At 51.4% G+C, this 11,112-nt stretch overlaps 1 protein-coding gene across 1 annotated transcript; it reads left to right on the top strand.

Moving 5' to 3' along the window:
* The first annotated feature begins 1,149 nt into the window (after positions 1 to 1,149).
* Positions 1,150 to 10,601, top strand: GAS2L2 (growth arrest specific 2 like 2). The gene is made up of 7 exons (XM_063146807.1): positions 1,150 to 1,507; positions 3,622 to 3,860; positions 4,835 to 4,942; positions 5,714 to 5,810; positions 7,180 to 7,483; positions 8,744 to 9,753; positions 9,862 to 10,601. Exons 1-7 carry the CDS (start codon positions 1,150 to 1,152, stop codon positions 10,599 to 10,601), a joined length of 2,856 nt encoding a protein of 951 aa, XP_063002877.1.
* The last annotated feature ends 511 nt before the right edge of the window (positions 10,602 to 11,112 follow it).

Raw genomic sequence — 11,112 nt, 5'->3', positions numbered from 1 at the left:
TCCTTCTCCCTCCTAATTCCTTTTCCTCTTGCATCGTGTCTTTTAAAACTGTAACCCCAAAGGCAGGGACTGTGTTACTCTTAATCTGTGTTACTATTAAAATGTCACTCTGGGAGACAGTTTTGGGCTGAAGAGCAGAGTAAAAATGCTGCGTATCAATAGTTTCCCCTTTCTCCCGTATTTCCAGATGGCAGCCGGGCTCTCCTTTGCCTGGGCTGATCAAGGCGTGAAGGTTGTCTGCTTCAGCTGAGACGGAGCGACATTTGATCTTGCTGAGTTAACGGGGAGTGTTTTGTAGAGAGCGCCCGTCTCCAAGGAGAAGAGAACAGGGCTTGGAAGAGGAAACACAGCAAAACACAACAAAACATTTGGCCAGGCTGTGACAAGGAGATTCCCTCTTTTCCGACGTGTCCAAAGGAAGGACATTTTGAGCTGGGAAACACAGGAGTTCCGAGGAACAGGTTCTGCCAAGTCGCTGACAGCCAGCGTGACAGATGCGGACAACCAGGTCACGAGACGGACATCATCTCCAGAAGGTCTCTCCGAAGAAGCTCCCATCATCCTGTTAGATGATATGATCACGCCCTTATGTGTCAGGGGTGAGCAAACGTCAAGCATGCAGAATCGATGTTGTGTTTTAGGTGTGTGTGTACGTTTTTAACCAGAACCTCAGATCTACCAACTGGAGCATGGTGGGGGAAACCGACACTTGGAACGAAACGATTCTGAACCCAGGGATTTCTTCGGCGTAGCAGAACTTGAACGGAAAATCTGCACTTGGTTACCCCACATTTTCTTCCCTTCAGCGTAGAATTTAGGGTGGGTAGGCGGTTGTTTTGATGCTGCTGTCATTAAATAGTTGGGAGCTAGGGAATTCTTGCTGATCTACTCTAAATCAGCTAGAGACATATCAGTAGAGGCAGGTTGACCTTCTGCCTTCTCCTGACTCCGGGGGATCAAATGCATCCGGGTCTGCCCCGGTTCCGTGAGAGCCGGTGGAAGATGGGATGGCGGGACATGAATATTAACTTTCTGATGCTGTAGATGGTTGAGAGCCACTCAGCAAATGGGTTGATGAATGTCAAGGCGAAAGAGGGAATTTTGAAGACAACTCTCGCAGATTTCGAACCGAATCTCCCTCCCAGGATGATGTCAGGCATCCAGGAAGCGAGCATGAGGAGCATCCGTCCGTTCAAAACGAGCGAACTGTACCTCTACGCGATGAAAGAGGATTTGGCAGAATGGCTTAAGGAACTCTATGAGTTGGACGTTGATGTTGCATCCTTCTTGGAGGTACTGGAGACAGGCACTTTGCTTTGCCATCACGCCAACAGCATCACCCAAGTAGCCAGAGACCTCAGCCAGGACTACCCAGGTTTGGCCAAGAAGCTCCAACTACCCATGTATGGGGTGACCTGCAATGACTTTGCTCAGCCTGGGACATTCCAAGCCCGAGATAATGTGTCCAACTTTATTCAGTGGTGCCGGAAGGAGATGGATATTAAAGGTACACGGGATTGAATCCTATGTATATTTTTATGTCTAAACATGCAGAGGATGGTAGGACATTTTGTGCTTAAACATGCATATGATTGTAGGACTTTTTTGTATCTAAACATGTATACCATTGGAACCTAAACTGATTGATTAATTAGAACATGGACTCGGGTTTGTTGCTTTGTCTTACCTTTTATTTCTTTTTCCATTCATTATATCTATTGGGAAAACCAGTTAGCACGAAGAGAGAAAGATTCGTATCTCTGTGTGTGTCATGAGGGAGAGCAGATTGGGGTGGGGTCCTCTGACCCCCACCCAAATATTCATCCCACCCTTGGATCAGATAGACTAGAAGATACAGCCTTCACCAACTAGACCACCTCCAGATGTTGTTGGACTTCAACTTCCATCAGCCCCAGCCAGTATGGCCAATAGTCAGGGATGATGGGAGTTGTAGTGTGACACACTTGGAGGCCACCTGGTTAGAGAAGAGGGAACCGGACAATTCAGTCATTTTTTGCTTAAACTTGATTTACCTGGACTTGGAGACCTGATTGAAAATGGGATGCGTGTTCCACCATCCTGCCTCACGGTGTGGTGTTGATCAAAGAATCATAGAATCATAGAATTCAAGAAGGACGCAGACAAGCTGGAGCGGGTTCAGAGGAGGGCAACCAGGAGGATCAGGGGTCTGGAAACAAAGCCCTATGAGGAGAGACTGAAAGAACTGGGCATGTTTAGCCTGGAGAAGAGAAGATGGAGGGGAGACATGAGAGCACTCTTCAAATACTTACAAGGTTGTCACACAGAGGAGGGCCAGGATCTCTTCTCGATCCTCCCAGAGTGCAGGACACGGAATAAGGGGCTCAAGTTAAAGGAAGCCAGATTCCAGCTGGACATCAGGAAAAACTTCCTGACTGTTAGAGCAGTACGACAATCGAATCAGTTATCTAGGGAGGTTGTGGGCTGTCCCACCCTAGAGGCCTTCAAGAGGCAGCTGGACAACCATCTGTCAGGGATGCTTTAGGGTGGATTCCTGCATTGAGCAGGGGGTTGGACTTGATGGCCTTGTAGGCCCCTTCCAACTCTGCTATTCTATGATTCTATGATTCTATTATCAAGGGCCTGGTGCCCCCCCAGGATGTCTCAGACTACAGGTCCCAGCATCCCCAGCCACCATGGTGGGGATGATGGAATTTGTACTCCAGCATCTCAAGGGGGCAACAGGTGTGTTGGCATAAATGGCCACTGTCCGTCCAGGTTGGCCCAGTGAAAGCAGTACTTCTTACGCTGACGGGCAGCCATTTGTTATGATTGTCTTCCCATATGCCCAATCTGGGCAGATTCTTGATAACCCAAACGCCCATGGCAGGGCCGGCTCCTGGGTTTTAAAGGACCAGTTTAGACATCCTCCCTCGGTGAGACGTCCTCCTCACCGCCCTGGTCACCAGCTGTTCTTTCTTCTCCTTCCTCATCATGGCGGCCACTGGCTTGATCACCAGTTGGAGAACCAGGGAGCCAGGAGGCTGCGGCGTCTCCTCCTCCTCACCAGCACCTCTGTTGCCTGGGCCGGAGCGAGAGGCAGGGGGACAAGTAGGTTGCAATGAGGAAGAGGGGGCGCTCTTGCCCTCGACAAGTGCCCAGCTCTGCCCCTTTCTCCACGTGGGGTTGAGGGATTCCACTTCACGTCCCCAGAGATGTTTCTGGGCTACATGGACCAAGATGGCGGCAATTTCATTCGCCACCCCGGCCATCAAAGGCCAGCTCCAGGTTCGTGCAGGCCCGTGGGTAGGACACCTCCAATGGTCCCCTCCCTCCCTCAGTGAGTCTACCTTCTCACCGCCCTGCTCACCAGCTGATCTTCCTCCTCCTCTTCCTCATCATGGCGGCCACTCGCTGACTTGAGAGGCGGAGAGTTAGCAGGCAAGGAGACCATGGCACCTTCTCCTGCCCCGTCTCCTCCTCACCGCCGTTGTGCTCTGGGCTGGAGAGAGAGAGAGAGACACTCCCGTGGGCCCCTGTTGAGTTGTGGGACCTTGACCAATGCCTGATGATGCTGACCCTGGAGGCCAGCCATGCCACGCGCCTTGACTTATTTCTCTCCCTCTCTGCGGTGCCTTCCAGAAGTGGTGATGTTTGAGACGGAGGACCTGGTACTGCGCAAGAATGAGAAGAACTTCGTCCTGTGCCTGCTGGAGGTGGCACGGCGGGCCTCCCGCTTCGGCATGAGCGCCCCCACCCTCATCCAGATGGAGGAGGAGATCGAGTACGAGATCCGCGAGGACCTGAACCTGCCCCGCGAGGAGACGCCCCTGCCCAAGCAACAGAGGAAGCCCACCGACTTCAAGAACCTGGACCAGATAGTACAGCTCTCTTACTTCGGGTGGGGTGGGGGAGAGAAGCCCGTTGCACGGCCCACACTGGTGCCCGAAGCGACATGTGATGCAGGCGAAGAGGGGAGATGTGGCGGAGGCAGGTGGCTCCGAGGCCAGCAGGGTGGGGAATCCGCTCCGAGTTTCCGTCGGAACCACTCAGAACTCTAAAGGCGCTCTCCAAGGTCCGTGGGGCAATGAATCCACTCCGGGCTTCCATCGGAACCACTCAGAACTTTAAAGGAGCTCCCCAAGATGTGACTGGTTCCGAGGGAAACCCGGAGGAGATTCACCACCCCAGAAACGTCGGAGCCACCAGCCTCCACTGTCGAAGGGGCGTTATGAACCCCAATCTCCCCCTTCGGTTTCTTGTTGCTCCATTCCCACAATCCTACCTCCAGCCAGCCGGACTCCAAGCCCTGGGAACAGTCAGAGCAGAGAACTTGGAGGAGCCCAGGTGTGCGCGAGAGAATTTGAGGTTAGGTGGCCACTTCCGCCTCGCCAAAAACAAGGAGGAAAGAGGACACCCGTTTGCAGAAAATGTGCATTTGCTGATTCAGAGAGAGAGAGAGGGGGGGGGGAACTTTAGAGACATTTCTATTTATTTATTTGTTACATTAATATCCCCCCAAGGACCCGAGGCAATGTCCACACATACACATACACGATCTGAAAAGTCGAATAGTTAATTCTGGTTTTTACTCATACGCATTGATGCAAATTTAATCAATACATTTTACTGTTAAAATCGTCAAGATTTCTTTAATGGAATTATACCCTTCTTCTCCTTCTCCTCCTCCTCCTCCTCTTCTTCTTCTATTATTATTATTATTATTATTATCCTCCTCCTCCTCCTCCTCTTCTATTATCATCATCATCATCATCATCTTCTTCTTCTTCTTCTTCTTCATCTTCATCTTCTTCTTCTCCTCCTCCTCCTCCTCCTCCTCTTCCTCCACCTCCAGGTCCAGCACCTTGTCAGCCGTTGCACCTGTCCAGTTCAGTTCTCCATGATCAAAGTGTCCGAGGGAAAATACCGGGTGGGTGATTCCAGTACTCTCATTTTCATCAGGGTGAGTTGCATGGTTTTGTTTAGTCCTTTTTAAAAAATGTACCCAGTTTTGTCATCAGTGACACCGTGCTGATGTTGCAGGATCCATTTTATGCCAGAAGTAGGGTCACCCTACAGAAAGAAGGACAAGGGCTCCCGTATCTTTAACAAAGGGAATTTCAGCAGGTATCATTTGTATGCACGCAGTTTGTGGAATTCCCTCTTTATCACAAGAGTTAAAGCTGCAGGAGCCCTGCCCTCCTTTCCATATGCTCACCCTAGCCAGAAGCAAACTACCTTCAAAGGACACGCCGCTTTTACTGGAGGCCCAGACGGCTCCCTCCCTCCACAAAGTCAACACGTCTACATTTCTGGAATCAGAGCCACCTAGATACGCACGTCACCTGCCAGCCCGGACAACAACAAAAACAGGATTGTCACCGGATTAAAGAAACATTAGTGGATTAAAGGCTGCAACCTCATAACTATACTAGAGTGACCAGAAGATGCAAAAAGAGGGCAGGGCTCCTGCAGCTTTAACTGTGGTGATGAAGAGGGAATTTCATCAGCTGCATGCATGCAAATGATACGTGCTGAAATTCCCCTTTTCTATACAACTGTTAAAGATATAGGGGCCCTCTCCTCTTTTTCATAAGGTCACCCTACATAGTTCGTCAGGTCATGGAACTGGACCTCTCCCTTTGATGGCGTTAGTTGGTAGGTGGACGGAGCTTCTCCGCTGGACCTAAGAAGAGGGCGTAGTTTGCTCACATGCGTTTCTTGCTTGCTCTAGATCCTGCGGAATCACGTGATGGTCCGAGTGGGTGGCGGATGGGACACCCTGGAGCACTACCTGGACAAGCACGACCCGTGCCGCTGCACGTCCCTCTGTAGGTCTTCTCGCATGTGTAAACCGTCAAGTCGGGCTGTATTATTACCATATTTCTTCGATTCCAAGACACACCTTTCCCCGCATATAAACATCTCTAAAAATGGGGTGCGTCTTAGATCGCAAGCGCATTTATTATTTCTTAGAATCAAAGCTTTTTTGCTGTTGGTGGTACTGAAATTAGTGTGCATCTTACAATCGATGGCGTCTTAGAATCGAAGAAATATATTATTATTATTATTATTATTATTATTATTATTATTATTATTATTATACCGTCAAGTCAGGCTGTGTCTGCATCTGTCATTTTAAATCCAAGCATTTTCTCCCAGTTTTCCTCAATCTGGTGTCTTCAAGGTGTGTTGGATTCTAAGGCCCATTATCCCCAGCCCTGGATTTGGCCCACTCTGGCTTGACATTCAACACCCATAAGATAAAGCAAGTGGTTGGCAGGGATCTTCTGTAATGGCAGTGGTCTCCACTAGAGGTCAGGCCGGTGCTGCCGATATCAAGCAGGGCAGCTCCTAGAGGGATGTCAGAGAAGTCCATTTGGGGGCTGGAGTTTGATGAGATTTCCTAGCCTTGCCCCCACCTGTCCAGGGCCCACATCCAAGCAGGGGCCCACTGACGACTGGAGGTGGGTGAGGAGGAAGAGGAGGAGGAAGATCAGCTGGTGACAATGGTGGTGAGAAGGCAGACCATGTCGTGGGCTGTAGCTGCTCAAGCGTCCCCAAGGAGTCAAAACCAAGGAAAGTTCCTAGGCCAATCCACAAAGCTTTATTGCAAACCATTGACACTTCTGTAACACAAACTAGGCACCTTTATGGGGAAAATCCCCCCCCCCCAGGCAACGCTATGCAAACTAAGCAAAACAATTGACCGTTCAAAGGAAAGAAAGGCTTTTCAAATGTCCCAAGCTTCAAGGTGGAGGAGGGAAGCATCGATGCCTTCTCACACAATCCCTCCGACTGTCTCTTTGCTGCTAATCTCGCTGAACATTTTAACTCCCGGCGATTCCTAGCATCCAGTCATGTTTTGGAATGTTCACCCCCGGAAGTTGACTCCCTGTCTCCTGAGAGCATAGGATCTGGCCTTGGGGAGACAGACTCTGGGAGGGGCGTATTCGCGGCTGGAGGCTCTCCTGTGTGAACTTCCTCCCCCACTGGCATCTTCTGAATCAGAATCTGTTTCTGATGGATTCCCTGCGTCACCTGCTCCCAACACCGGAGCAGTAGGAGCATACATGACAGATTGGTTGAAAGAGGTCACCTATTGAGGGTGTCTTGCCCGTGGGACCTCCAAAACCTGGAGCCAACCTCTTTGTTGATGCCGTTCCTTCCCCCCCATCTTCCCCCCGATCCTTCCTGTAGCCCACAAGCAGGCCCTGAAGATGGCCAGTCCCCAGAGGAGCCAAGCCGCACAGGTCCAGCATGAGATCACGGCACGCTTGACGCCCCGGGCGGACAAAACCAACAAGCCCCAGCCTGCCTTGATTGTGAGCCGGTGCCAAAGCCCGCTGCTCCCGGTGGAGTGGAGGACCTACACGCCCCGCGGCCTTGGCACAGGGCGGAAGGGTCTTTCCCCAGTGCCACCGGATAACAGCGGCAGCAGGAAAACAGCCTGCCTGCCCATTTCCCAGGACCAGTCGGACCCCAGGAGGGGAACTTCAGTCAGGTAAGAGGAACTGCGGGGCAGGGGTCGCCTGCTAGCTTTGCTCTGTCTCTCCACTCTACCCCTTTGCCTGACTATTTCCCCCTCCCTCCCAACCTCTCAGCTCACTGTTTCTTTCCTCTCCCAACCCAAAACGCACTCCTTTAGCTCACTTTTCGCTAGCCAGCCTCCCACGGCAGCCGGGATGTGACTAGCCACATCCACCGCGGGAGCCATTTTGTGGTGGCGCCCACAGCGGCCCCACGAATTCCCAAAGGTGCCCATGGGTCCGAAAAAGTCAGGGACCCCTGCTGTGGAGAGAAGAGTAGCAGTGGTGTCCCCACACCCACACCCACCCACACACACACACCCTCCTAAGAGCTCTTCTCATTTACGCTTCCAACCAAAAGTGCTGAAATTCGGAGCTCAGCGTAACTGGCACAGTGAAACGCTTAAGAAGATGAGAAACGAGCCAGTTTCATTTCAAATGTCATTGGCGTTCCACTCTCCTTGAAGGGAACCCTAGAATTGTGGAGTTGGAAGGGTCCACAAGGATCATATAGTCCAACCCTCTGCAATGTGCAGGGAAACCATGGAAAGTAGTTCTTGACCACCTTCCCAGCAGCATCCTTTTAGGTACCTGAACACAGCTCACACGTCTCCCTTCAGTCTCCACATTTCCTTCAGGCTGTCCTCAAGTCCCTGAATCATCTTTGTTGCCCTCCACTCAACCTATTCTAACCTGTCAACACCCTTCTGGAAATGTGGGGATACGGAGTTCAACCCTGTCAATGGAACCTCCATGTTGAGGGGCAAAGTATCTGTAAATAAATAAATTGGAGGAGGTCTGTTGCTTTCATTATTTGCACGGGAGCTTCCCAGAAGTATCTGGAAAGAAAGCTGAAACATTAAGGCAAGGGCGTTGACCCTCACCTTCTGGGGTTGAACAAATTGCCACGTCTCTTCTCATGGGTGCTGAACGTTTCGTGGATTCTTGGATGATGTGAAGTTTTGCCCCCATTTCCAAATCGTTAAATGCCTTTCCCAGCTACTGGCAGTAAGCGCTTTAAGCTACAATATGGTGTTTGTTTGGTTGTTTGTATTTTGCCCTCAACGCATTTCGCCTTTTTGCCATCAGCCACGCCCACCACTGTTTGTCCCCCGGGCTGCAAGAGATTCCCCACCTCTGCTTTAAGGGCTGGTGGAAGGCAGCGTTCGACGTTGTGTTACAGATGTGATCCACGTTCCCACTCTCATTCCAATTGTGTTTTTTTCCTCTGTCAGGGTGAGGGAACGGTCAGCTACTCCGTCCCGGAGACTTCCAGCAGCTGAAGAGAGGCCTGGATCCAAGCCGGCTGTCTCTACACAGAGCGGAAGGGAGACGTTCCGCATCTCGGTCTCCTCAGAGTCAGACGGGAATGCAGAGGGCAATTGTTGGGGTTCGAAAAGTCTCCCGGGACCACGGCACGGACGGACGGCTGATAGAATCCAGGGGATGCCGCCATCTCTGAAATCAAAAGCGGAGAGGCCAACTCCGTCTGGAACAGCTGCGCGACGGGACGGAGTTCCTCAGCCTCCAGAAAGCCTCCAGCGAGACGTCAAGGGCTGTCCAAAGACACGTCCCTCCAGTCCAGTCAAGGCATTCCGGGTCTCCTATCAACAAGCCGCCAAGGCCCCAACGGAAAGCCCAAAGGGGCCGCAAGAAGTGGTAACTGTGGGTGGCGGCAGAGAGGACGTGGTAATGCAACGTTCCCCGTCCCCGGTAAAGCTTCCGTGCCAGATTCGCAAAGCGGACAGTGGTACGAAGACTCCGGGCAGAGTTGGTTCGCCTTTCTACAGGCCCCTGACCCCTACTAGGAACTATCAAGAGAGCCTTAGTTTTAGAAATGGGGGGATTACTTTGGACAAAGACCGAACCCCCTTTCAAAGCAAAGTTGTACTCAAGGATAGGGTTGATCATGAGAAGGAATGGAGTAAGACGGTCAACGAGGAAGCATCTACTGGCAGGGTCCTTGACAGATCCAGGGTTGGAGCCAGGCAGTTTGGAACAAAGGAATATCGGGCATTTTTTGGGCAAGTGCGGTCCCCAGGAAGCCCATGCAAACACAGTCAAAGGAGTCCTGGAGATACCAAGGAACTGGTTGTGGAAAAGGAGCGTGTCTACACGCCACTGCCTATTAACTTGGCTGAAGAACAAGCTCTGTATCAGAGTCTAGAGGAGGAGATTTTGGCCAACATCAAGGAGTTGGAGTCTGATTCAGATGACACCTACCCTTTGGGAGGGTACCGAATGGGCTGGGATGTAGGAAGAGACACCGTAGCCTTGGCCTGTAATGGCCCGGCAGTGTCCACGCTAACCCCGTCCTTTCTGCAGACCACCAAAACGGCCTTGGCCTACAAAGGAGGTGTGCCTCGGAGTGGTGTCTACATGCCAGAAAGAGAGACAAGATGGCAGCCGGGTGGGCTGCACTACGACAACGTTATCCAAGAGCTCTCCATGACTCTCCAACGGGCGCATGGGGGGACCGAGGGATGCCAGCCTCGGTTGAGTTCATCCCTGGTGAATGGAAACCAGGTCGAAAATAAGGTCCTGGAGCAAGAAGCCACTCATCAAGAGGAGACGCCTGTGGCCTCCGAAATGGCAAGAGATGAACCATCTGGCACAACCCACGGAGAACCTGCAGAGGTCAACGTGAACGGTGACACCTCTCAAGCGACACCGAGCGAAGCCTCTGACCCTTCCGAGAGTTCTACCCTCCTAGAGAATGCGAGAGCGGCTCCGAGTAAGCCGAAGCGGTCGTTGAAGAAACCGGAGCGTGTGCCGTCCATTTACAAGCTCAAGTTGAGGCCCAAGATCCGACCCCGTAGGGACAACAGGCCCGAGAAGAGGCCTTCAAAGATTCCCAAGCCGGTGACTCACAAACATGCTCAAAGAACGTCCAGTGTCAAAGGCCAGGGGAAGACCCAGAATGCCAACAGCTCGATCAAGAGTAGTCTGGGTAGCATGAAGCAAAAGAACAGAGGGAAATCTGGATCTGAAGGACAGACTGTGGTTTCTGAGTGCAGCCCTTCCTCCGTGCAGGATGGTGAAAAGACAGACGGGAAAACGGGAAGTTCGGATGGTGAAGAAACCTGGGTGTGACATTTCCTAGAGATCCACTTGCCACCTTTTCATGGGCCCTTCTCCAAACTCTGCAACGAAGCCATCTCAATCTCTGCAAGAGGGACGTGTCCAAGAGTTTTGCATCGTGTGAATTTACAGTTGCACGTTAGACTAGCTGCAGGATATGTTGAATGAAGGAGGGGGCAGAATGGACACGGTCTTCTACTCGCTTGATTTCCTAAACACTTACCCAAAGTGGAACCCAGGCGCTTCGCTTGACATCATGAGAACTAGAAAAGCTTCTTCAAATTAGAGCTCAGGTTCTCAGAGTCCTTTGTAGCTGGTCAAGAGGGCAGGGCGTGTAAATGACACCTGCTGAAATCCCCTTCTCTATATGACTGTTAAAGATACAGGAGCCCTGTCCGCCTTTAACATAGGGTCACCCTAAATTTGAGAATAGTTTCGCTGGGCCCCTATGAGAAACTTTCTAGGCAGGGAGCGAAAGGAGTTGGGAGCTCAAAGCAGAACAAACCGGGTGCATAAATACATA

Source organism: Elgaria multicarinata, chromosome 22 (genome assembly GCF_023053635.1).
Source record: "Elgaria multicarinata webbii isolate HBS135686 ecotype San Diego chromosome 22, rElgMul1.1.pri, whole genome shotgun sequence".
NCBI classification, from domain to species: domain Eukaryota; kingdom Metazoa; phylum Chordata; class Lepidosauria; order Squamata; family Anguidae; genus Elgaria; species Elgaria multicarinata.
Note: the sequence above shows the minus strand (reverse complement) of the source record. Positions and strands in the feature narration are given on the sequence as shown.

Bases quoted from the DNA above. Each gene is read 5' to 3' on its own strand.
- GAS2L2 (XM_063146807.1), top strand. From the start codon at position 1,150: ATGTCAGGCATCCAGGAAGCGAGCATGAGGAGCATCCGTCCGTTCAAA. The intron at 3,861-4,834 runs GTACAGCTCTCT...CTCCACCTCCAG, and splicing joins TCAAGAACCTGGACCAGATA to GTCCAGCACCTTGTCAGCCG. The intron at 9,754-9,861 runs GCTGGGATGTAG...TGGCCTACAAAG, and splicing joins TTTGGGAGGGTACCGAATGG to GAGGTGTGCCTCGGAGTGGT.